This window comes from Suncus etruscus, chromosome 16 (genome assembly GCF_024139225.1).
Source record: "Suncus etruscus isolate mSunEtr1 chromosome 16, mSunEtr1.pri.cur, whole genome shotgun sequence".
In the NCBI taxonomy this organism is placed as follows: Eukaryota; Metazoa; Chordata; class Mammalia; order Eulipotyphla; family Soricidae; genus Suncus; species Suncus etruscus.
Window position 1 is genome coordinate 57,039,524 of NC_064863.1, and position 27,021 is coordinate 57,066,544.

The following is a 27,021-nucleotide window of genomic DNA, read 5'->3' on the forward strand; positions in this document are numbered from 1 at the left end:
ACAAATACCAAGATTGCTTGCTATAGTGGCCTTATTTTCTCATCCACAACAGAGAAGAAAGGTTCCTGACACCACAAAAACAAACAACAACAACAACAACAACAACAACTACCCTGGGATATGGCAATGAGAAGGTATGGAGCCAGTGGTTGTTACCATGACAATATGCTTTAAGAATGGAGAAACCCTGAATCTCTTAGGCCACGGGAATTTCCTTCCTTCCCCAATATTTGCTGTGCCTATACAAAAAAAAAAAAAAGGTGGGGTAACACAAACCCTGCCACTGCAGCACTTTTTCTGGTGTTGTTTTGTTTTATTTATTTTTGTTTGTTTTTTGATATTATCTTCCTTCTCCCTTTTCTTCCATTTTTTCTTTCTTTTCCACTTTTGTGAATATTATTAGGTGATTTTTTAAATTTATTTTATTCATTTATTTTTTTAGTAATTGATACCAAATTTTTACTCCTTTTTCTTAACCTTTTAACCTCCAACAGAATAGCATTATTTGAATCATTCAGCCTCATAAATTGAGGGGGGAAAAATGATACCAGGACCAGTCATATGAACATGTAGTATAAATTAAAAAATGACCAGAGTGGAACACCAAACAGAATAGATACCCAACCTATAACAAGCTGTAAGGCGGTGACCATTTACTATAGGATTTTGGGGGGTAGAGGAGGGAGATGTGGGAGACATGCTGGGAACAAGAGTGGAGGGAGGATAACATTGGTGGTGGGAATGCCCTTCATTCATTGTCACTATGTATCATAAATAATTCTATGTAAATGAACTTCAGTCACAATAAAAATAAAAGGAAAGAAAAGAAATATGTTGCAGTTCACAAATTGATACTTATATCTAGCATCCAATGACTATTTCTTGTTTCATTTCTGGTTTCAGATATCTCAGGTTTTTAATTTCTGATAAATTAACAGATTATTGGTAATTACCTTACCTAACTTATCACAATTGCCACTATTTCACAACTTTAGTTTCTTTGCTTCCCTATTTAACAAAACAATCTGTTAAGTCCTTGATAGGTTCTTTCCTCCTAGGATGGGAGGAGTACCCAACTTTTTCCCCAAAGTTCTCAACTCTATATCACATCACCAAACTGCTGCCCATCCATTACCTAAGATTTTTGCTTCCTGGTTAGATTTCCCCTTGAAGAGTAGGTCAGACCCTTACAGAAGTAGGAAATCTTGTTTCTAGTATGCTATTAATCACTTACTCTTTTTTTTTCCTGTGACTAAAAAGTCTTGTGTCTATTGCAATTTTTAGGGAAACGATATCTGTGTGTTGAGAGAAGAAACTAGTGGAAATAGAAAAATAGTTTCCTTTATAGATGAATGTCTCAGACTCTTCCATGTGTTTATATACAAGATTAATGTATAAGGCATGAATATCAGAGATGATAACAAGAATGCATTTGATCACTAAATGCTTTCATCATATTTCTATCTAAAGATATCAGAGATGTAGGTTTAAATATTGGCACTTTTTAATTATTAAAGTACCTTTGTTTTTCTTGTCTCTGAGCTATAAAGGTAAATTGTACACCTTGTAATTACACAAAAATTAACTAAGAAACTTAAACAAGGGGCATATCAAGTCTTTCTAGACTTGATAAAATGTGATGCCCTATTAGAAAAAAATAATGGTATAATGAGCTAAGCGTAAAGAAGAAAAGAGAAAATAATGAGACAATATGTAAATGAGTCAAAGTAACTACTTTAGTTACTTTTCTAGCTTTAGTGATTTTTTTAAACTGTTGCATAAAATAATGTGTAAGCATAAGGATTTTAGTAACTTCAAACTTGGTTCACTGTTTTCCCAAATGCTCATAGAAAATATTTAATAAGAACTTTATATACAAAGTCTATATTTTTAAATCAGATTAATCTATATTTAAAAAGGTTTAACCCATAAATATGTTGTTAATAATATTTGTTATTTTCATTTGCTTATTCATGGAGGCAGTGAACAGTGTCAGATTAATTTTTCACTATTGATTGAGATTTTATTTTATTTTTGGGATAAATGCAGTCATTTATTAAAGGATAAATAATTTGATGTCTAAATTTAGACATAGAATATAATTATAACATATTAAAGTATTTTAATTTTAATGAGTTATCTTAATTAATTATTTTATTTATGGTAGAAAAAATGGTGAGCTTATGGTTAGATATAAAATAGACTTACTTAAATCATGTCACATACCATTAACTTGAAGTGATGAGGCATTTATTGACAAGGCTCTTGTGTTTCTTATCTTTTGATTTAAAATACTATGGATTTTCTTTTGTATTATCATTCTTTGCTCATCAGAGGGGAACTGAAACACCATAATGACATCAGCTTTCACACCATCTTCTTCTGGTCTAAGACACACAAGAGAAAAGTTTTTATTCAATGAATATTTCTGACATTATCTTACATTATTTTATGCCTCAGATGCTGAATGTGTCAAGAACTAATTCTCTAACATTAAGAGTTTTATTATTGTCTGTGCCAGCTAGTTTATATAATCTCTTCTCAAGTTTGTATTATATTTTGAATATGCTTCTTTAATAACTTAAAGACTTATGGCAGTTGGGGAAAACCCAGACATAAAAATTTTAAAATAAATTATAAGGATTGAAACTAACAAAAAATGTGATCATTTTGTCTAATCTCTTATGTATGTGATTTCTGCAGCATCCATGACAAGTGTCTCTATAACCCTAGAGAAGCAATAAAAATGATGAGAAATTTAATCACCTAAACAGGCTTGTTTTTCTTGGGTCCACTCTGATTTTATGAGCATTCTCACTTTTGAATTGAAATCCTCTTTTTCCATTAAATTAAGCTTACATCTAGAACAGTTTGAATATATATTATGTAAACTATTACTTTCTTTTTATTTATAAATTTTTGAAAGTAATGATAATATGGTCCTGAAATATTTTTCATTTTAAATGGGTGCAGTTCCCTGAACTTTTTCATGTAAAAGTTTTAAGTATTTCCACCAGTGGGATTAAATTTTTATTCGTCTTAAAGAAGAAAACTATTAACTTAAAAATAGAAATTTGTAAGCCCGAGGGTAGAAAAGTGGATAAGTTATTATTGGATGTAGTGATCCAGGTTCAATTCCCAGTACTACATAAGGTCCCCTGAGCACCACTAGGAGAGATCTTTGAGTATATATGTAGGAGTAAGCCCTGAGTACTACTGGATGCAATCCCAAAACAACTTTAAATCTATATATTGATCTAATCTAAAAGGCCTCTTATTTTTATTGTTCAAAAACCATGAGATTTAAAAAGCATCTATTGTAAATGTTGGCCCTTTTTATGTCATTCTTTTTTCTTCCTTGGACCATTTCACATGGGAGATCTGTAGAGATTCTTGTGTTCTTTCCCTTATATTTATGGTTTTTCTTCTGAATTAAGGCTTTAAAAAAGTTAATATATTGCTCTCTCTATGTCAATCTCTGTCTCCTGTCATTTTGATTACTATATATCTTGGTGTTTTCTGTTTGAGTCTTTTTTATTTAGTACTCTTTGACCTCTTAAATTTGCTCAGCTACCTTTTATTTAGAGAGTGGGTTAGGTCTCTACTATTATCTGTCCCACTACTTATTCTTCACTGTTTCCCTTTCCCTCACCTTCTAATATTTCTATAATTCAGAGATTCTACTTCATGTCTTTATTCACTAAATACTTTACATTTTCTCCCAACCCTTTGTATCTTTGCTTGTTCCAACATCCTTATTAATGTTGGCTTGTGATTTGTCTTCAATTTTATCTAACTGGTTTCCCTTCACTTTGAGATTCAGCTGCTATGGCTTTTTTTTTTTACCTCCTTTAATTCAATCTGTATGGATTTTTTCACCTTCTGAAAAAGTTCTTCATGACATTAGTTGAATTTATTATCTATTGATTGTTCAATTTTTCTGGCTTCCTTAGTTTCGGTTGCCAGTGCTTTAAGTGTTGATTTTAGGTCCTCATCAAAGTGGTTCAAGCAATGTGATGGGATTGCTTACATTTCTCTCCCTAACTACAACTTCAATCAAGCTCCTTAGTTTCCTCATTGTTCTTTGAGTTTTGTGGATATTAAAGGTGGGGTTTTAGATTCCCAGTTACTTGAGAAGTGATCTGTTGAATTCTTTCAACCAAATGGCCACTAATAATATATTTTTTCAGGTAATTTTTTCTTAGCATACAGAATTATTTTATATGCTTAGCAAACTGTTCAGTTCCTTCTTTGGGTTAACTAAGTTTTGAGGCTGTATAATTCCTGAGAAATAAGAGTGCTATGCCCCACCTGCACACAAATAGTGGTTATATATTGGAATGCATTTGCCAGGACATACTAGAATGCTCTTGTGGTTTTGGGTTCAGATATTAGATAGTCCTTAGATCTGGCAACTTTCTGGCCAAGTGGCTGGGGGCAGGGGGAGGCACAGGTAAAGACCTTAGAGTCCAGGTTGGCTGGCTCAGTTTCAAGAGGGCAGATACCACCCACAGTATGACACACCTGGATTTAGAGGCTATAGGGTACTCAAATCTGGCAACTCTCTGGCCACAGGGCTTTGGTGGGGAAATTTTAGGTAAAGAGAATGGGAATCTAAATTGGCCAGATAGAGTAAAGAATTTCCTATAGAAATTTTATATTAAATTGGCAAGCATCAACCAAATGACCTTCCCTCCTAGGTCATAAGAAAAAGGCATTTACTAGGTAAATATTATTTAAATCTCACAAATATTTGTACTGATAAAGCCTATAAATCCAAAGAAATTAATAAGTTTATTATAAAGTGCTACACTATTATGGAAAAACAGATATATTTAGTAAATATTTTCTAAATAATATCTCCTTTACCTTCTACATCGTATAAAATGTATCCTATATTATAAAATCCTTCTGGGAAGTCAACAGTTAGTAAAAGTGTAAAATTGTGTTTGGTTTGATTTGTTTTTGGATCATACCCAGCAGTGCTCAGGGCTTATTCCTGACTCTACAGTCAGGAATTACTCATTTTAGTGCTCAGAGGACCATATGCAATGCCAAAGATTGAACCTGGTTCAGCTACATGCAAAGTAAAAGCCTGAGAAAAGCTCCTGAGAAAAATTTAAAATAAGTCTGTCAATAACACACTAGATATTGAGAAGTCATAATATTTAATAAGATGAGTCATTCCAACCTCTTATGTATATTTATTTTTGTTTGTTTTTTGTTTTTATTTTTGTTTTCTTTTGGGGAGGGTAACAAACCTGTGATGCTCAGGGGTCACTTGGCTATGCGCTCAAAAACTGCTCCTAGCCCAACCAAGGGACTATATCTAACCCAGGTCAGTACTGCGTCAGCCGCATGCAAGGCAAAAGCCCTACTATTATGCTATCACTCCAACCCCAAGTATATAATCTCCTATGAGCATTTCAATGACCACAATTAAATGATCTGAGCAACTTTTAAAATTGATATGAGTCTTCCTCTTCCACAACCACAAAAAGCAATTATTGCAACAGGAACATGTTTTTGTTCAGGCATGTCTGCTGTTATGAGGACTACATTATAAGTAAAACTTATAATTAAATTTAAACTTTACCCTCAATATTTTTGAAGTGACATATATGTCAAAAGAACTCAATTCTGGACCTGGAATGACATGTTGCTGTATTTCACTGAGACCATAGGTTTTAATCTTCTCAGACCTTGTATTTACTTGTACTTAGGAATTAAATTCTGGCTCTGTAGTATGAGGATAGCTGTTACTCAAGGGACTTTTAACATGCTGCTTAACTCCACCAAAACTTATTTTTTTTTATTTACAAAAACCTTGTGTTAAAAATTAAAATTTGTGAACATCTGAGCCCATTGATACATATATCATATGAAGATTCCTGTGAACTTTGCCCTTTTTTTTCCACCATACTTGTAACTTCACTTGCCAATTATACATACGTCAGTCTGATTACTTGGTTCTTGATATAATGTTCTTGCAAGGTAGAATCTGCAAAGACGTTATCTACCTGTTATAAAGAAATAAATATGTATTAACTCTATATTTTACAAAAAGCATACACTTTGGATTAAATGCTAAATCAAAGCAAAAGTTTTACATGACTAATATGTCATGATTTAGAACAATGGTTCTTAAACAGAATGCCTTAGAAAAATTGCTCGGCCAAATTAATCCTCAATTTTCTAACCTAATAATCAAAGATATTGATATATTAATTAAATACATATAAAATTCGTGTTATATTCTAAAATAAATTACTAATGCTTCTCTGTTCCTCATTATGCTATTATAGGCCTCAACTTTTTCTGTAGATCTTTGGTTGTAAGTAAAGAGTTCCATACTTAGTAAAGAATAAGAGGTTTTAAACTTTTTTTCATTTATTGTGGGCTATGGGATAATCAGAATAGAATATGGTGAAAGGAGGTACTAGAGGCTGAGTTTCGACATGTGGTACTCAGTTTGTATCACCAAAGAAAGAAAAGACACAGTTTGGGCTCTCGTGCTTAAATTCATTTACTTTTTAAAATTTTTTATTGAAACCATTGTGAATTAAATCGTTCACAGTTGGATTCAAACATGCAGTAACAGTGAATCAGGTCCATTCCCACCACAAATGCTGAACTCCCTCCATCAAAATTCCCAGCATGTATCCTATAATACCATTCTTAGCCACCTGACCTGCCAGTGTACCAGGCCCATTTTAATTTAGATTGTTATAGTTGGGTCTCTTTTTCTATTTTTGTTTACTTTGACTTGAATATTTAGTTCTGTCCTTTTTTTCTTCACCAATACACCTGAAATCACTTGGTTCGTTTTAACCTGAACTTAGGTCCCAGAAGAAACTAATCTACTACAATTGCTTACTAAGCAGATCCACTTACTTTTAATTTCCAGCTGCAGATTTTTTGTTCTGTGACAGGCTACACCAGGTATTGGCTTGCAATATCCTCTAATGACCACTTGGTGGCAACAGAGTAATCTAAATATGGGCATAGCATTTCACAATTGCTAAATAAATAGAATGTGCAAACCTAAAGACCTGCATGTTAAATATTGGCAAAAATGCCAACTCCTATTTTGAAAAACAAAAACTGTAACCATAGGGAAGATTTTAAGAGGTCAAGGAATAAATTAAAATTTTTGCATTATTAAACAATCTTAAAATGCTTATATATTATGTTAATGTATATATAATTATATATAATAATAATAAATATATATTATATAATGCTTAATAATTGCGCTAAATTGGGAATTCAACTATATAAGTTTTTCTTTAATTCTTATTGTACTTTATGAAATAGGCATTATACTGATTTTATTTGAAGAAAAACGTAAAACTTAGAGATGTGTGAATTCTCTAACATCACTGAATATTAAGTTTAACTAATAGTTAAACTTAAGTAGTAATTAAACTTATCTTCTATTCTTTTGGGGGTGGGAATAGAAGCATATACAGCAATGCTCAATGTTTTCTCCTGGATCTTCATTCAGAATTACTCCAGGAGAACTTGAGAAACCATATAGGATAACAAAAGTTGAACCTGGCTAGGTCACATGCAAGGCAAATGCTCTCTCTATTCTCTGTACTTTCAGCCACTTAAACATTTATTTTTTGTTCATCTTCAAGCTAGATAATGACATTCTTTTCAGTTTCTTGTTTGTCAGTATGGTTGTGGCTATCGAAGGTCTTTTATGGTTCAACACAAACATTGTAACTCAGGAAATAGGTTAGTTCCAAACAATAGCACTAGCACTGAAATAATGAAAGTAGGGTGCCTGCCTTACATATTGCTGAACCTGGTTTAAATCCTTTGTAACAAATATGTTCTGCCAGGCATTGCCAGACGCCATTCCTGAGCACAGAGATGGAAAAACCCTTGAACACCACCAGGTGTGCTTTCCCTGCACTCCTGAAAAGCTTTAAATCAAAATCCCTACCACGATGTAGTACTTCACAAGTTCTCCTAGCCTAGTCCAGGTATCCACACTGGCAGCTACAGAATAGTATAGATTTGGCCCTGAAGATAACTCCACAACTCTGCCACTTCTCACCAACTCTACCAGGGTGACCCAGGAGGTCCTTAGCACTGCATGGCCTGAGTAGCTCCACATCCTTGGGCTTGAGTACAGAGAGGCTCAGAGATCCTCTGATCATTTACTTTTTTTCAAAGGAGTGGGGAACTATAAAACTTACAGAACTATTTAATTTGTAATACTTGTAAACTCCTAAGTTTACAAATACATAAAAGATATCTCATTGTTATCTTGATTTGGATTTCCCTAATGATTGATGAAGAGCATTTTTTCATGTCCCTGCTGGTCTTTCTAAGAGAGGTTTCTGGGTATTTATTCTCCCATTTTTTTTAATGAAGTCTTAAGATTTTGCAGAGTAGTTTTGTATAGTAGTTGTGAGTAGTTTGTATATCCTAGATACCAACCCTTTATCTGATGTTATGAGTAAAAATATTTTCTTCTGCTCAGCTTTCTTTTAGTTTTAGCCTGTGCTTTTAAAAGATGTTTTTATTTATTTTTGGCGGTGGTCACTACTAGTGGTATTCAGGGTTTTTTTTTTAGTCTTTGAGTTCAGAAATTACTCCTGACAGACTCAGGGACCAAATGGGCTGCAGGGGATCAAAACTGGGCAAATGCCCTACCCACTATGCTATTGCTACAGCTTGCATGTTTCTTTTGCCACATAAAACGTTTTTTGTTTGATGTAGTACCATTAATCCTGCTGTTGGCAACATATCATTGAAAACTCCCTTAAGGTCTAGGTCTTGGACTATTCTGCCTATGTTTTTTTAATATGCATTATGAATTCCAGTTTGATCTCAAGGTCTCATCATCATCACTTATCATTAGAAAATCCAAAATAAGACAATAAGAAAATATCATCTTACACCAAGGAAAATGGCACATATCAAAAATATTGTTAACAATCTGTTGATAGGGATATGGCGTAAAAGGAACTTTCATCCACCGATGGTGAGAATGCTGCCTGGTCCAACCCCTATTGAAAACGATAGGGAGAATTATCAGTAAACTCAGAATTGAACTTCTTTTGACTCATCAGTCCTACTTTTGGGAATGTATCCTTAGGGGGAAAAAAAGCATTGATCCAGAAGATGTACGCACACCATTATTCATCACAGCACTCAGTACAATAGCTAAGATTTGGAATCAAATCAACCTAGATGTCACATCAATCTAGATGTCCAACAAGAGACAAGTATATCATAAAGATGTGGTACATAGACACAATGGAATATTACATAGCTGTAAGGAATGACACCATCATATAATTCACTGTAACATGGATGGAACTGGAAAGTATTATATTAAATGAAATAATCCAGAAGAATAAAGATGAATACAAGATGACATAACTTAAAGGTGGTATTTAGAATAATTTCATGAACAAATACAATAGTTAAATGTTGAGAATACCCTAGGCACCATAATATAGTAAGGAGAAGGAAAAAATAGGGGAGAGAAGAGACATACAAAATGACAGGAGAAGGAACAGGACTAAATATCCATCCAGAGTCAATAATGATGAAATCACAAGACCCAAACTAGCAATCAAACTAAAAAGATGCCTGCTTTGATGACAGGCTGGTACAGGGTAATGACATGGGATGAACTCTGGGAATATTGGTGGAGGTAGGGTGAGACTGGTGGTGGGACTGATCCTGAAACATTTATGTCTAAAACCAACTATGAGTATCTTTGTAAATCACAGTGTTTTAAGTAAAAATAAAATGACAGATCATAGATAGTATTTAAAACCTAAAAATTAGTAGTATTAGAATTTTACCTTTATTTTCATATAAATATGGAAAAATTGGGGCCGGAGACATAGCATGAAGGTGGGGCATTTGCCTTACATGTAGGACTGTGGTTCAAATCCCAGCATCCTGTATGGTCCCCTGAGGCTGTCAGGAGCGATTTCTGAACATAGAGCCAGGAGTAAGCCCTGAGCACTGCTGGGTGTGACCCAAAAACATACAAAATAATATGGAAAAATTCTGTGCATTATTATTGTGCTTATATGTTAGTTAGTCAAACTATTTTGGAAGAAATATTTCCATAAATGTGACAGGTTGTATTTTTGTTTTGTTTTGTTTTAATTTTGTTTTTTGGTGCCACATTCGGTGTTGCTCAGGGTTTACTTCTGGAACTGCTCTGAGAAATTGCTCCTGAAAGGCTTGAGGGACCATATGAGATGCTGGAGATTGAAACCTGGTCTGTCCTGAGCAAGGCAAAAGTCCTACCCACAGTGTAAGGCATCTGTTCAGCCTAAAGAGTGCCATTGTTATGAAATTTTATTCCTTGTACTCTGCAGTCAGCCTTACTGCTTTTAATCTGGAGAAAATTAAAAAGGCAAACAAAAATATTAGGGAGAATAATAAATATTAAGAAGGAAAAAAGCAGATGGTAATTGAGAATTCAAAGCAATTATCTTCTGAAATTCTACCCATAAGTGATTCCTCTTTCATTTGTAACTTGTTGGTGGAAGTACCACATTAAGTCTTTCCTCTTCTCTTTTCTTCTTTATTTTCATTATTTCTTTTTCTATAGTTAAGCTACCCCATCAGTACTCAGGGCTTACTCCTGGCTTGGTGCTCAGGGGACACTCTTCATGTGACTAAGGGTACCATATACAGTGCCTAAGATTGAATGTTATTAGCAGCATGCAAGTCAAATGCCTTACCTGCTGTACTATCTCTCTGGCCATCCTTTAGGTTTCTGACTGGTTGATATCACACATCAGGCAACATGCCTACTAAGAAAAATTTGTAAATCCAGCATCAATTCAAGTATTGAATGTTTTAGTTGCTTAGAAAGAAAAGGGTTGAAAAAAATCTAGGTAGAAGAAACTGGTAATTGTAGAAATAAGGATGTTTCAACTTTATAATTAAAAATCCTGGACTCTGCCTCTTTAAAGCATCATTGATTAGGTCTGGGATGAGAAGTAAAAATCTTAGGTTGTCTAGATAGAGTGAAGAAAATCATTTGAGAAATTCTGGGCACAGAGACTGCCTGAAAGTGTTCTCGCATTAACATCATTTACAGTGGAGATAAATCCAACAACACAAGAGCATCAACTTTATGGCTGAATGAAGTTGAATATGAAATAACTTTCTAGAGTGTTGCTTCTTAAATTATTGGCCAACAACCCATATAAAGTCACAAAAGATTTGAAAAATTGTTTTAAAATATTATTTTTTTGAACTTTTCTTTTTGTTTTGTTTTTTTGGCCACACCCGGTGGTGCTCAGGGGTTACTCCTGGCTGTCTGCTCAGAAATAGCTCCTGGCAGGCACGGGGGACCATATGGGACACCGGGATTCGAACCAACCACCTTTGGTCCTGGATTGGCTGCTTGCAAGGCAAACGCCGCTATGCTATCTCTCCGGGCCATAAAATATTATTTTTAAATTAATTTTTATTGTGGCCAAAGTGAATTACAAATATTTCACAGTAATATTCAAGGTTCATACTTTTGATGTTTATTATCATCAAATATTTGACCTGTGTATATACTCTTTTGATTCTTTACTTAAATATAAATATATACTTGTTTGGGGCACTACATTAACTGCTACTCAGAGTCTATTCCCCATTCCATGCTCAGAGATGGCTTGTGTCTTTTCTCAGGGTTTCATGTGGTACCAGGGATCAATACTAACCTGCCTTATGAAGATCATGAACTCCACCCCTTTGGGTGATCTCACTGATTCTTATAAACCCATTTTATACTCCTAGTATTACCTAAAATATTTTTCAGACAAAAAGAAGGTTATAAATAACAAAACTTAAAGAAACTCTACACTAGAAAAATCTAAGATTAATATGCTTGTCAGATTAAGGCCATCCTTGTCCAAAATATTCCCCAAACGCTGTCATTCTGAATTTCCAGAAGGTTCTGAGGGTATCATTTTTGAATGTTTATGCAAATTTATGATAAATTTGTTATTATTTATACAACAACCTAATTAGTGATTTGTAAGTTTCTTTTCCTTCCCATCTGGGTTTATGTGTAGAGTTGAAGTTGGTCTCTGAACAATAATCAAAAGAACCCCCTTTCAAGGTAGTACCTCTATTTTTGATGGTATTGAATTACTCAGAACTGGGTTAAGCTTAAATTCTAAGAGGGCAATTGAAGGTTAGTTGGGTGTTTAATGAAAGAGTTAGGGAGAGGCTGTCAAATTCAAACAAACAGACCCGCCCAAATGCTCAGTTCACATTCCCAAACTAACTCTGTTAGCACACGTCTCCATTCACTGATTTCACTGTCAGATACTTCCCCACTGACTCCTCTGCAGCAGTCTGTTTTCACCTACAGAGTGTTTCAAGTCTACAAACTCTGGATAGTTTTGCCAAAGACTAGTCAATGAAACAAAAAAACAAAGACTTTCAATTTCACAGCAGAGAGTAACTAAGAACTAAAGGAAACAAAATATATGCTATGAAGAATATGCATATCCACTTGCTTTCTTATTCATTGTTTTGAGTACCACAGAAAGTCTGGTTCAAGAGATGCCTTTAAAAATCACATTAAAAGAGGCCCACCTCCACTTCTCCTGATCTTCTCTTGTTTCTCCTGACTACAACCTTGGACATTTCTGGAGCCAGAATCAGATTCCCCTCCCTTAGCCTCTACATTTCTCTGACCTCTGCCATTTCGCAGCCCTACCTCCTGAACTGACAGTTTCACTCATCATACTTTTCATAGGTCACACTTATACTTCTATCATTGGGTGAAGACGGGAAAGGGAAGAAAATTAGCATATAGCTTAATCCCTCAGAGACTCCCATAATGATTTACTATAACGAGTCATCTTCAATCCAGTAGGAACACAGAAAATACAATGGCTAAGACAAATAGAAACACACCACGCTCAATGTGTGAAGATAATAACATGGAAAGCTCTACTATTACTAACCAATTCTATAAACTCTCAATAGTGACTTTAGTGACACTGTATTGCAGATGTTTAATAAGCTAAAAAAGCTATGATACAGGTAGTCAGCAAAGCAAAAGAAACTACAGGAGTAAGTAAGTAAATAAGTAAACTACGGGAGAAAAATAAGAAAATTATAATCACAAATGACAAAAATAAAGAATATTGTTGGTGACATAAAAAATGAACAAAATGGCTTATCAGCAGAGTAAAGTAAGTATATCATGGCATTCCAAGATGAGATGTAGATCTCTAGTAAACATTTCAAAGAAAATAAACAGCACATCAAAGAACTGTGATATAAGGTTAAGAGAAATAGAATGTCGCTAAGTTGAAGTATGTAGGCACTGACATAGGAGACCTGAATTGTTTCAGAAAAAAAGAAAACTGAATATTTAATATTCAGAAATAATAGTGACAAGATCAGGAGGACCAGTCCATGGTAGAAAGCTTGTCACAAATACTGGGGAGTACAGTTAGGACAAAAAAATATACTATGGCAATGATAGTTGGAAATGTTCATTCTGAACAAGAACTGGATGCTGAAAAGAGACAAAGTAAGATGAATGATAGCCCGTCAGTAATATTGCAAAGCACAGTGTCTAAAATTATAAAAAAGAGAGAAAAACAGGGACAAAGAGAAAGGCAGAGAGAGAAGAAAAATGTCTGCCACAGAAAGAGGCAAGAGAGAGGGCAGGGGGTAGTGCATATGGGGACATGCAGGGCAGAAAACATGAAGGAAGGGTGTTATACATTATATGACTAAAACTCAATCATGAAAAACTTTGTAAATGTGTATATCATGGTGATTCATTTAAAGAAGTTATTTATTTATTAAAAAAAGAGAAACTTGGAGGGCCGGAGAGATAGCACAGCGGTGTTTGCCTTGCAAGCAGCCGATCCAGGACCAAAGGTGGCTAGTTTGAATCCCAGCATCCCATATGGTCCCCTGTGCCTGCCAGGAGCTATTTCTGAGCAGATAGCCAGGAGTAACCCCTGAGCACTGCCAGGTGTGGCCCAAAAACCAAAAAAGAGAGAGAGAGAGAGAGAGAGAGAGAGAGAGAGAGAGAGAGAGAGAGAGAGAGAGAGAGAGAGAGAGAGAGAGAGAGAGAGAGAGAGAAATCTGAAAAGAAAACCTCCAAGGCACATTTTAACAAATGACAAAATCCAAAGATAAGGAAGAGGGAAAAAAAGTAATATTAAAAAAGGAGCTTACATACAAAGGAAAGTAAAATCCACAGTAAATATGTAAAAACGATACTCTGAGCCATAAGAGAATGGTGTGATACAGCAAACACAAATAGACAAAAAAAAAAAACACAAAAAAACAAAACAAAACAAAAAAAAACAACCTAAAATGATGAAATAAATACATCTCCAAGAATTTCAATCAAGGCAAATTTTCATTCAAATTTGAAGGATATTTATACAGAGCTTCATGGGCAGGCAACAACTAGAATATTCATAGTCTTGAAACCAGTTTTGCAAGAAGCACTAAAAGTGCTTCTTTGGAAGACATGACAAGTTTCTCAGCACTTTTCCACTGAGTGTAACATTGACTCAAGGTGTTCATGCTTGCCTTCTACTAGATTAAGAAAGATCTGTTTACTCTTAGCTTGCTAGGGAATTTTATACCTTATCAATAGTAAATTAATGTTTTCTTTATGTTGAATTTAGAATTTTTCCTATTCAGGTGATTTTATTATATTCGCTAAGATTTTTTTATATATATATTTTATTTAAACACCTTGATTACATACATGATTGTGTTTGGGTTTCAGTCATGTAAAGAACACCACCCCTCACCAGTGCAACGTTCCCATCACCAATGTCCCAAATCTCCCTCCTCCCCACTCGACCCCCGCCTGTACTCTAGACAGGCTTTCCATTTCCCTCATACATTCTCATTATTAGGATAGTTCAAAATGTAGTTATTTCTCTAACTAAGCTCAACACTCTTTGTGGTGAGCTTCCTGAAGTGAGCTGTAACTTCCAGCTCTTTTCTCTTTTATGTCTGAAAATTATTATTGCAAGAATGTCTTTCATTTTTTTTAAAACCCATAGATGAGTGAGACAATTCTGCATTTTCTCTCTCTCTCTCTCTGACTTATTTCACTCAGCATAATAGATTCCGTGTACATCCATGTGTAGGAAAATTTCATGACTTTAGCCATTCCTCTGTTGAAGGGCATCTTGGTTGTTTCCAGAATCTTGCTATGGTAAATAGTGCTGCAATGAATATAGGTGTAAGGAAGGGGTTTTTGTACTGTATTTTTGTGTTCCTAGGGTATATTCCTAGGAGTGGTATAGCTGGATCGTATGGGAGCTCAATTTCCAGTTTTTGGAGGAATCTCCATATCGCTTTCCATAAAGGTTGAACTAAACGTCATTCCCACCAGCAGTGAATAAGAGTTCCTTTCTCTCCACATCCCGCCAATACTGTTTATTCTCATTCTTTGTGATGTGTGCCATTCTCTGTGATGTGAGGTGGTACCTCATAGTTGTTTTGATTTGCATCTCCCTGATGATTAGATATTCACTAAGATTTTTATTATAAATTCTTACTAATGCAGATACTTAAGCACTATCAATAATATGATCTTTTATAACATAAAGCTAATATTTATTTTTAGTAGCAAATATACATTTATACCTTTACTGTTCTGTTTGGATTTCCCTTTATGTTTTTCTCAATTCTTTTTCTCTAACTTACTAATTTTATAATTGTAGAATTAATCTATTTCAGGGGCCAGAGTGGTAGCACAGCAGTAGGGCATTTGCCTTGCACATGGCTGACCCAGGACGAATGCAGGTTCGATCCTGCCATCCCTGAACCCTGGTCCCCTGAGCCAGAAGTCATTTCTGAGGACAGAGCCAGGAGTAACCCCTGGCATGCTGTGTGTGGCTCACCCCCCAAAGAACTTATTTATTTCAGATTAATTTTAAAAGTAGCATAGAATTATTCACACTCTTAATTTTTAAATTAATATACCTATAAAATGATATACAACATTTGAAAATTTTTTTTATTCAACTTAACATTAACTTAAAATTTTGTAGAATTTCAAGAATTTAGTTTTATTCATCTACATATGCATAGATGTCACCACCTCCATAATAAATTAAAAACATTCTTTCATATATGGGATATAAATAAACATAGAAAGGAAATAACAAATAGTCAAATTCAGGGCCAGATATGTGGTGCAGGGAGTAGGGTGTTTGTCTTCCACATGCTAACCTAGGATGGACCACATTGGGTTCAATCCCCCAAGCCAGGAGCAATTTCTGAGCACATAGACAGTAGTAACCCCTGAGAGTCACCGGGTGTGGTCCAAACCCCCCACTTTCCCTCCCAAAATACCCAAAGCAAAACAGTCAAAATCATTGAAACTGAGTTTTGTCTATAGAACTGAGATTACATGGGAGAAGTGGCTGGGAATGACCCTTGAGACACTGGTGGAGGGAAGTAGGCATTATTATGGGTGTGGGTTTGGGACAATGAATTTATGAGAGGAGTTAGTAACAGTATTTTAAAACCCAGTTTCTCAATTAAATAGTATCAAAAATAAATAAATATAAAATGTCAGTATTATGGCAAAAAGAAAGCAAAGCTCTTGGTTCTAAATTACAATAATAAAAGAATAAGGGATCTGGGCAATAGCACTGCGGTAGGGCATTTGCCTTGCACACTGGAAATCTGGGTTTTATCCTGGCATCCCCCCAAGTCTGCAAGGAATAACCTCTGAGCTCTGATAGATGTGGCCCCAAACAAACAAACAAACAAAAAGATAAAAGGCTAAGAATAGAGAGAAATAAAGTGAGTGGATAGGAGTAAGAAAAGGCAAATGTAAGAAAATATGAACAAAGGTTGGGTACTTGGAATCGTTAGTTTTGTGGAGGTATCCTCTTGGAATATGTATATAACTAAGTATATATAAAATAATCTATATAAATATGTATAAATAAATATATAAATATATACATGTACACTAAATATATATAAATAGAGATTAAGGTGAAGCTGGGGATCTGATGACAATAAGGAACAGAATTAATAATGGCTGTAGAGTTGGTGTTGGAACGTTGAATGTCTGGAAATTTAAAATGGACACAGTATAAGAAAATGTAGTAAACCAAGGTGCCTAAATAAAAAAGTATTAAACATAAGATGAAATAAAAAATATTATCAATGCAAGGTGATCAATTTCACATAATTAATTTAATGTAAAATTTTTACATAACTTCAATTATGTAAATAAAAGCAAAATAAGCATATCCATAAATTTAAAAAATCAAATTTAAAAGAAATCACATCTATTGCCTATTTGAGTTGTATTTTTCTAAGATCTTATTTCATCTGTTCCCATTCTTTGACTAATTTTTCCATTGTCTGCTCATTTGCTTTAAGTTTTTTGTCCAATCTCTCCTGCTGTATGGAATTGTTATGTATCTCATCTTCCACAGCACCAAGTCTATTCTCAGCTTCTGATACCCTGTCCCAGAGCTTATCCATTTTGTCATTCACTTCGTTTACTGACTTTTTCAGTCCTGTTAGTTGACATGTTATTTCAGTTTGGAGTTTTGTGATTTCTGTCTTCATATTTTCTTGGTTCTTATTAGTGTTCTGTTCAACTCGATCCATGGTTTCTTGGAGTCTGTTGAGCACCTTCCATATTGTTAGTCTAAAGTCCTTATCTGAGAGGTTGATTAGTTGGTTGGTCATCATCTGGTCATCAGAATTGTCATCTTCATTCTCTATGTCTGATGCTGGCCTGCGTTGTTTCCCCATTGTCACACTTGTATTGTGGGTTTTTCTACGTGTTGTGGTGGTATTCATTGTCTATATGATGCAGGCAGCACACTCCTCTGGCTCCTCCCTTTCTGGATGGGCTGACTTGCCTCTAAGGGAGGGGAGTCCTCCGTGGATGAAGCCTCACACTGGGTCAAATCTTAGGCCCGAGCATGCAACAGAGAAGACAGTCCGGAGAGAAATGTTTGCTTCTGTGATATAGCGCCGTTCTTAGTGTGATTTTTCCTTCTTGTTGCAATGGTGTTCTTTCCTTAGAAAGAGTGCACGGCTGCGCAGCGAAGCGGAGCGGCCGTGCTCCGCTGGAGCCTCTTTTTGCCCCACTCGCAAGAGTTTCACGCAAGAGGACAGTAGACAGACATATACAGGTCACACTCACAGTTTTTCACAGTTGGGCCCCACTGGGCCGGTGTACTTTCGTGGATTTTCCCCGCCTGGTGTCACACACAGGGAGCCCTACTTATGATAAATTTTATCCAAACTTTCTCTGTTTTTGTCTCTCTACTTTCATATTTTATTATTGCATATAATTCTTGTCTATGTTTCTGAGTCTATTGTAGGGTTCCAGAGTAGAAGGATGAGACCACACAACTGGAATAAAGTTTTTAACACTTTTTAATCCTACTGCCAACAAGACCCCCAGCCTAGCCAGCCAGGGTCCTTTCCCTGAAGGAGATGCTAAGATCTTATTTCAAAGTAAAAATAGAAAATAGAACAGACTTTATTTGGTGACATTGAATTACAAAGTCATACATATAAGGTGTTCACTCTCATTGATCAACACTCATTGATCTTCAATACGACATGAGCCTTTCAGACTTGGTCATAATATTTCTAAGCTTAACTTGTTTTTGCCAACAATTTGTTCTTTGCGGATTATTATTATTATTGTCTATGGCATTCCTCCCATTCTACTAGCTCTGCTTTTCAGTATATCAGCATTTCTTCAAGGTATATTTCAGATATTTTAAAGGGATAAATTTTGAATTTCAAACTAATCTTTTCTACTATCTTGATTCCTCTTATACTTTTTTATTTTTGTTTAATTTTTATTCAGTTTTTATGCAAATATATTTTCCATTCGACTAAACTTCAAACTAGTTGAATGGGGACAGTCAGTGTTCATAATCTACAACACATAGATATGAAGCATATATATATATTTTATATATAATTTTTATTTTAATTATAGTGGCTTACATATCATTCACAGTAATATTCCAGGTACATATTTACATTGAATCAGGGGAATTCCCACCACCGAACTGTCCTCCCACATTCACTCCCAGCCTGCCTCCCATATCCTCCACTCTCCCTCCCCAGGGGCTGCTAGAATGCGTGGTCCCTTCTGTATCTAGTTTGTTACTTAGTGGTCTTATAGCTGTTTGGTCTTGGTGCCTCCATTACTGCCCCCTCTAATTGGGAGGCGGGGCTAGAAAGTTCAAGTTATGTGGTTTTGTTTGAGGAAGAGAAAGGTAATATAATGGAGTAAAAATCGACTATGCCGACTATGCGCAGAGTCATTCTAGAGGCTCTCATTCTTGGTTTGAGGGACAAAGGGGAAAAGAAGAAGGTGAAGCATCACAACAGTTCAAAAAGAGGAATCAAATAAGATATCCAGTGCTCACTGCAGCAATAAAAATATGCACCACATACATATATATTTTTAAATATAATGATGAACCTTATTTAAAAATTATACTTTTTCATTGACCTTTGTGCATGGTGTTAGGTGGAGGTCTGAGTTTACTATTTACAAGTACCTGATCAATTGTGCCAACACCACTTGTTGAAGAGGCTTTTCTTGCTCCGTTTTGCATTTATTGCCCCTTTATCAAAAGTTAATTGATTGTATGTCTGGGGAACATTCTCTGAATACTCAAGTCTATTCCACTGATCTGAGGGTCTATCTTAATTTCAGTACCATGATGTTTTAATGACTATAGCTTTGTAATACAATTTAAAGTTGGGGAAAGTGATGCCTCTCATATTTCTTTTCCCAAGCATTGTTCTAACTATTATCAGATGTTTATTGTTCCAAATGAATTTCAGGAGTGTTTGATTCACTTCAAAAGCCTTTCCACACATCTATATTCATTGCAGCAATATTTATAATAGCCAGACTCTGGAAACAACTAATATGCCCTTTAACAAATGAATGGCTATGGAAACAGTGGTACATATATACAATGGAAAATTAACAGCAGTCAGGAGAGATGAAGTCATGAAATTTTCCTATACTTGGACCTACGTGGTGTCTATTATGATGAGTGAAATAAGTCAGAGGGAGAGAAACACAGAATAGTCTCTCTCATCTATGGGCTTTAAGAAAAAATTAAAGACATTATTGTAATAATGCTCAGAGATAATAGAGCTGAGAGCTGGAAGGACCTGCTCATGATATAAAGCTCACTACAAGAATGGTAAATGCAGTTAGAGAAATAACTACACTAACAGCTATGGTGACAATGTTAATGAATGAGAGAAGTAGAATTCATGTCTCAAATACAGGTTGGGGTAAGGGGAGGAGGGAGATTGGGGACATTGGTGATGGGAATGTTTCACTCATAAAGGGGGGTTTTCTATTTATGACTGAAACCCAACTATAATAATGTTTATAATCAAGGTGCTTAAATAAAGATAATACTAAAAATAAAAATAAAACTTAGTCTTTTAAATTTCAAAGAAAAAGCAGCAGATCAATTTGTAGAAACCTAGTTAATACACTTTTGCATGTGCAAGAAAACTATCAAAGTTACTCATATAATATATTGAACATATTTACAATATTATCCATTTTGTTTTTTCATAATGTTATAATGCTTTTATTTCAAATAAAATTTACATTATTTATTCACAATGAACTTTTTAAAACACCAAACCTCTGGCTTGTAAGAAGGGCACTTTCAAAATGAGCAATTTTATTTTAATCTGACGCTTTTGCAAACTTAAAAATTTTCAATTATAATACAAAATTTTCCTAGAAGCCAAAGTATGTCTATATTTTGTTTTCTAGGAGCTACATTCAGAATAGTAGAAGAAAAGAAATGTGGAATTAAAAGGCAGACATGAAAATAATGGATCATTGTACTGATGAGATATCTGGCTTATGGCAATTGTATACTAAAATTGGCAACTGTGTACTAAAGCTATATTTCTAAGTACTTGTTAAATATATTCAGGATAAAGCCAACCCAGCATAGCAAAGTGGAAATACAAAATAATCACCATACTTCATTCTTTACAACAAATACTTTAAGCCAAAAGGAAATACAGGCTATATTCAGAAACCCAAATAAAACATGCTTAATAGTTAAAACAGCTTTTACTGATTTAGTACAGTCTTGACTCTCACTACTTTGAATCCTTTTTTACTTAAGTCTAAGATAGGTGGAATAAAATGACAAGGCGTGCTTGGCTGAGTGACGGGTGACTTAATGAAACACCCTAAGGTTGCTGCACTGCTATATCCTTTAGTGCTACTTGGCTCTTGCAATACTGGGAATAATCTGGGTCACTTTTTTTGGTCCCCCAATTCACAATACAGACCAGGCAAAGAAAAAATATCTGGGTCACTTTTAAGGTGTCTTTGAGGTCTCTAATTGCTGCTTTGTGATGTTCCAGTGACCATGTAGTTCTAGGCATACATACACCTGGTTTAGGCATATGGAAGGCCTATGCCTTAAACCCTATTCTTTCTCTCTAGCCCCATATATTTATGAAAAGAAAAAAATTGATAATTTAGGGCCCGGAGAGATAGCACAGCGGCGTTTGCCTTGCAAGCAGCCGATCCAGAATCAAAGAAGGTTGGTTCGAATCACGGTGTCCCATATGGTCTCCTGTGCCTGCCAGGAGCTATTTCTGAGCAGACAGCCAGGAGTAACCCCGGAGCAACGCCGGGGGTGGCCCAAAAACAAAAAAAAAAGAAAAAGAAAAGAAAAAAATTGATAATTTATATGTCAAGTGGCTTGCATTTATTGTTAAAGTTCTTCAAGAGATTTTAATGAGCTCTGGATAATCTTTCTGGAGAAAAAAAGTTCTCATCGTTTTGAGATAATTTAATTCTTTTGAATTTATAATTGTAATTTTTGAAATTGTAATTATTATTATAGTAGGAATTCTTTTATCTCAGTTTCCTGGCACTTGTGTGTCAATTACAAACTCCATTGTTTGTGAACTCATTTGCTCTTTAGATCAACTGTCTCTGGGGTGACTAATATTGTTATAAGATGAGGAAGTACTTGCCCAAGGTGACACAGAACTAGAATTTAAAACAGGGATGTCCAGCTTCAGAATTTATGAGCTCACAGTGCTGACTTCAAATTTAGCACACATACAACTTTTCTCTTCTGTTCCCTCCCACTTTTCTTTTCCTTCCCATCTCCTTTCTGTCCCCTACCCCGCCCCTTCCCATCTTCTCCACTTCTGTTTTCTTTCCCCGCCCCTCCCCTTCCCTTCCTTTCCCCTTTAGTCACAAAGGAACAAAAGTCTGAAGTCCTGTGTAAGAACTAAGCCACATTCTAACCTAATACTTTTAATCTGAATATTAAATATCTTTAATTTTTTTTATTTGGGCCACATCCAGTAACGCTCTGGGGTTACTCCTGGCTCTGCTCTCAGAAATCACTCCTGGCTTGGGGGATCATATAGGACGCCAGGGAATCGAACATCGGTCCTTCCTAGGCTAAAGTGTGCAAGGCAGATGCCTTACGGCTTGTGCCACCACTCTGGCCCCATTCACTATCTTTATTTTTTCCCCTTTAGAATGCAATTTTATTTCTTTTTTATTTTATTTTTATTAATATTTTTTATTTTGACCAAAGTGGGTTACAAATCATTCACAGTAGTGTTTCAGGTACATAGTGACATTGAAGCAGGGACATTCCCATCACCAATGTTGTCCTCCCTCCACCTCTGTTCCCAGCATGCATCCCATATCGCCCCTTGTTTGGCCTTCAGGCTGCTAGTATCGATTCTGTTTTAGTTGGCTTTGGATTTGGTGTTCAAGTCTGATCATTTTGTATTTCTACTCAATGTTCATACGACTGTTTGGTCTTGGTGCCCTACACTATTTCCCCTTTAATTTGTGAGGTAGAACAAGATGGTTCAAGTTATGTGGTTCTGTTTGAAGGTAAAAAAGAAAAAAAGGGCGGCAAAAATTCAAACAAGCAAAAAACGGGAAGAGTCCTTCTAGAGACTATAAATATCAGTTTAAGAAAATAAAGGGAAAAGGGAAAGAAAAACATCATATTTTTGCTAATATCTTTAAGCACCATGATTACAAGCATGATAGTAGTTGGTTTCAGTCATAAAAAGAACACCCCCCTTCACCAGTGCTACATTCCTATCATGAAAGACCCCACCCCCGTCTCCTTCCTCTTGAACCCCTGCCTGTATTCAAGACAGGCATTTTTTGATACATTTTTTATTTAAACAACTTTATTACATATACATGATTGCGTTGGGTTTCAGTCATGTAAAGAACACCACCCATCACCAGTGCAACATTCCCATCACCAATGTCCTAAATCTCCCTCCTCCCCACCCAACTCTTGCCTGTACTCTAGCTCTAGACAGGCTTTCTATTTCCTTGTACATTCTCATTATTAGGATAGTTCAAAATGTAGTTATTTCTCTAACTAAACTCATCCCTGTTTGTGGTGAGCTTCATGAGGTGAGCTGTAACTTCCAGCTCTTTTCTCTTTTGTGTCTGAAAATTATTATTGCAAAAATGTCTTTCATTTTTCTTAAAACCCATAGATGAGTGAGACCATTCTGCGTCTTTCTCTTTCTCTCTCTGACTTATTTCACTCAGCATAATAGATTCATGTACATCCATGTATAGGAAAATTTTATGACTTTATTTCTCCTGACAGCTGCATAATATTCCATTGTGTATATGTACCACAGTTTCTTTAGCCATTCATCTGTTGAAGGGTATCTTGGCTGTTTCCAGAGTCTTGCTATGGTAAATAGTGCTGCAATGAATATAGGTGTAAGGAAGGGATTTTTGTATTGTATTCTTGTGTTCCTAGGCTATATTTCTAGGAGTCGTATAGCTGGATCATATGGGAGCTCAATTTCTAGTTTTTGGAGGAATCTCCATATTGCTTTCCATAAAGGTTGAACTAGATGGCATTCCCACCAGCAGTGGATAAGAGTTTCTTTCTCTCCATATCCCTGCCAACATTCTTTGTAATGTGTGCCAATCTCTGGGGGTGTGAGGTGGTACCTCATAGTTGTTTTGATTTGCATCTCCCTGATGATTAGTGATGTGGAGCAATTTTTCATGTGTCTTTTGGCCATTTGTATTTCTTTGTCAAAGTGTCTGTCCATTTCTTCTCCCCATTTTTTTTTTTTGATGGGATTAGATGTTTTTTTTCTTGTTAAGTTCTGTCAGTGTCTTGTATATTTTGGAGATTAGCCCCATGTCTGGTGGGTATTGGGTGAATAGTTTCTCCCACTCAATGGGAGGCTCTTGTATCCTGGGCGCTATTTCTTTTGAGGTGCAGAAGCTTCTCAGTTTAATATATTCCCATCTGTTAATCTCTGCTTTCACTTGCTTGGAAAGTGGAGTTTCCTCCTTGAAGATGCCTTTAGTCTCAATGTCCTGGACCTGGAGTGTTTTACCTACGTGTTGTTCTATATATCTTATGGTTTTGGGTCTGATAGTAAGGTCTTTAATCCATTTGGATTTAACATTCGTACATGATGTTAGCGGGGGGGGGGGGTCTAAGTTCAATTTTTTGCAAGTGGCTAGCCAGTGGTCCCAACACCACTTGTTGAAGAGGCTTTCTTTACTCCATTTAGGATTTCTTGCTCCTTTATCAAAAATTAGGTGATTGTATGTCTGGGGAACATTCTCTGAGTATTCAAGCCTATTTCACTGATCTGAGGGTCTGCCTTTATTCCAATACCATGCTGTTTTGATACTATTGCTTTGTAGTACAGTTTAAAGTTCGGGAAAGTAATTCCTCCCATATTCTTTTTCCCAATGATTGCTTTAGCTATTCTAGGGTGTTTATTGTTCCAAATGAATTTCAAAAGTGCCTGATCCACTTTTTTGAAGAATGTCATGGGTATCTTTAGAGGGATCGCATGAAATCTGTACAATGCTTTGGGGAATATTGCCATTTTAATGATATTAATACTGCCAATCCATGAGCAGGGTATGTTCTTCCATTTCTGCGTGTCCTCTCTTATTTCTTGGAGCAGAGTTTTATACTTCTCTCACTTATTAACATTGTCATAATAGTTGTTAGTGTAGTTATTTTCTAACTGCATTCACCACTCTTTGTGGTGAGCCCGTCCTTCCAGCCCTCATTTCTATCATCTCTGGGCTATTATAATAATATCTTTTATTTTTCTTAAAAGCCACAGATGAGTGAGACTTGAATATTAAACATCTCAAATAAGCTATACTTATTTTTTCAAAGCTTTCAAACGTGATGTTCTCCACTTAAAGGGTCATAACCCTACATGCAGATGTTAGCTGCATGTAATTCTTTCTATGTTAGACTTGCGGTTTTGAAAATTTTTATTTTAGGATCTAGTTATCTTTGGTGTTCCTGGATATAAAGATTATAATACTTAAAACTGTCAGACACAGGACAAGTGTTCCTTTTCTTTGTTCCCTATTTTTTTCCTTATTTTTTGAAACAATCTCAAATTTTTTTTCTACAAGGAAGATAGTGTTTGATAATTTAGACTTAACATAGAAGAAAGAGTAGCATATAAAGGATCATTATTTGTAGTATTATTGCAATTTGTGGGATGGCAGATGGAAGTAAACTCACATCAAAGCCAATCAAGAAGACTTCTACCACATGACAGAATTTTATGAATAATAGGAAATATAAAATCATTAACCTATCATGCGGTAACTAAATGATCTTTAATATGCAGCAAACTACATTGTGAATAATTTTTACTTCAATTTTCTCTCCTATAAAACTGTGAGAGAAATTGGACTTTTCTCAAAACATTACTCTTGACAACTAAAATAATACACATAAGGTACTTTGTTAGAATTCCACTTCCAATACAATAAACTCTATATACATCACTGATGTTATTTAGTTTATCTTTCATATTTGTAGTCTTATAATTTAAAATTTTTTATAAAATTTGTAAAATTTCTGTTTAAATGAAGAACTCCCTCAATAGTCAAAGCAAAATAATAATATAGATAAGGATAATTTTGATGACAATAATGTGACTTATTTTGTAATATCATTTGTTATTATCTTTGGTTCGACAATATTCTATGAAATATAGAGTAGTAAGCTATGGCTATGCTATTAGCCACTATAGCAGGGAAACTGGATGGTTTCTAGCAGTATTTTAGCATGAACTAATTTACTTTTCAACTGTGTTTCCATTCAAATCAGTAAATATCAAATTACCAGGAAGAACAGGACCTGCAACTTCTTGTTGGTTATCTAATGAATACCCATAGAAGGTAGAGAAAAATATTGCTTTATTCACTGGGATTTAGCAACAATAAACAGGAGTGACTCAGGATGATGCATGAACCCTTCCTGTAATTCTTGTAAAAGTATCTTGGTAAGGGGAGTGGAGACAAAGGGATACTTGTCTTGTTTAAACAAGGTTAAAATAATATAAATTCCTTCCTGACCATAGAAACCTCCCTTAAGCTTTCTTTTCCTTGAAGTTCCTGTGTACTTATTGTCTTCCACTTAAGATTTAATTATTAATTATCTCCTGTTCTGCTGTTCAGTTTCATGTGTACTTATCTATTCTTCCAAAAAGATTTGTAAGCAGTTTGAGGTGATAGATCCTATTAGATCATATTTCCTTTCCTGAAATATTCAGGTATCAAGAAATACAAAAATGCTGAATGGCTAAACTATATGTTTAAAGGAAAGATTGATTAGTGAACCTGAAAAATCTGACTAACATATAGAAAATAAAAGCTGTAACTCCTGGTAGTTGACCCCAAAATGGATAAAAATTAAGACATTAAAGTAAAAAGTAAAATACTAAGTTAATAAAAGAAAATGTCATAAAAGTTTTGCAATTTACAAAATTTATCAAAATGGCTTAAATGCTTAAAAATAGAACTATAGGAGAAAGCAAATGATTAAGGTGCCAGAAAGATAGTATAGAAGAGAAGGCACTTGCTTCCAGGTATGGTCCAAAAACAACATTTTTGTTTGCTTTTGGGCCACACCTGGTAATGCTCAGGTATTACACCTGGCTATGCTC

General features: G+C 35.1%; 1 protein-coding gene across 1 annotated transcript in view; it reads right to left on the reverse strand.

Moving 5' to 3' along the window:
• TMPRSS11A (transmembrane serine protease 11A) overlaps nucleotides 1-27,021 on the reverse strand; it is a 54,345-nt gene that overhangs the window by 22,701 nt on the left and 4,623 nt on the right. Inside the window, exons 4-5 of the mRNA XM_049789850.1 lie at nucleotides 5,953-6,020; nucleotides 2,227-2,387 (exon numbers count right to left, since the gene is read on the reverse strand). Coding sequence (XP_049645807.1) covers nucleotides 2,227-2,387; nucleotides 5,953-6,020 — 229 coding nt within the window. The remainder of the gene's footprint in view (nucleotides 1-2,226; nucleotides 2,388-5,952; nucleotides 6,021-27,021) is intronic.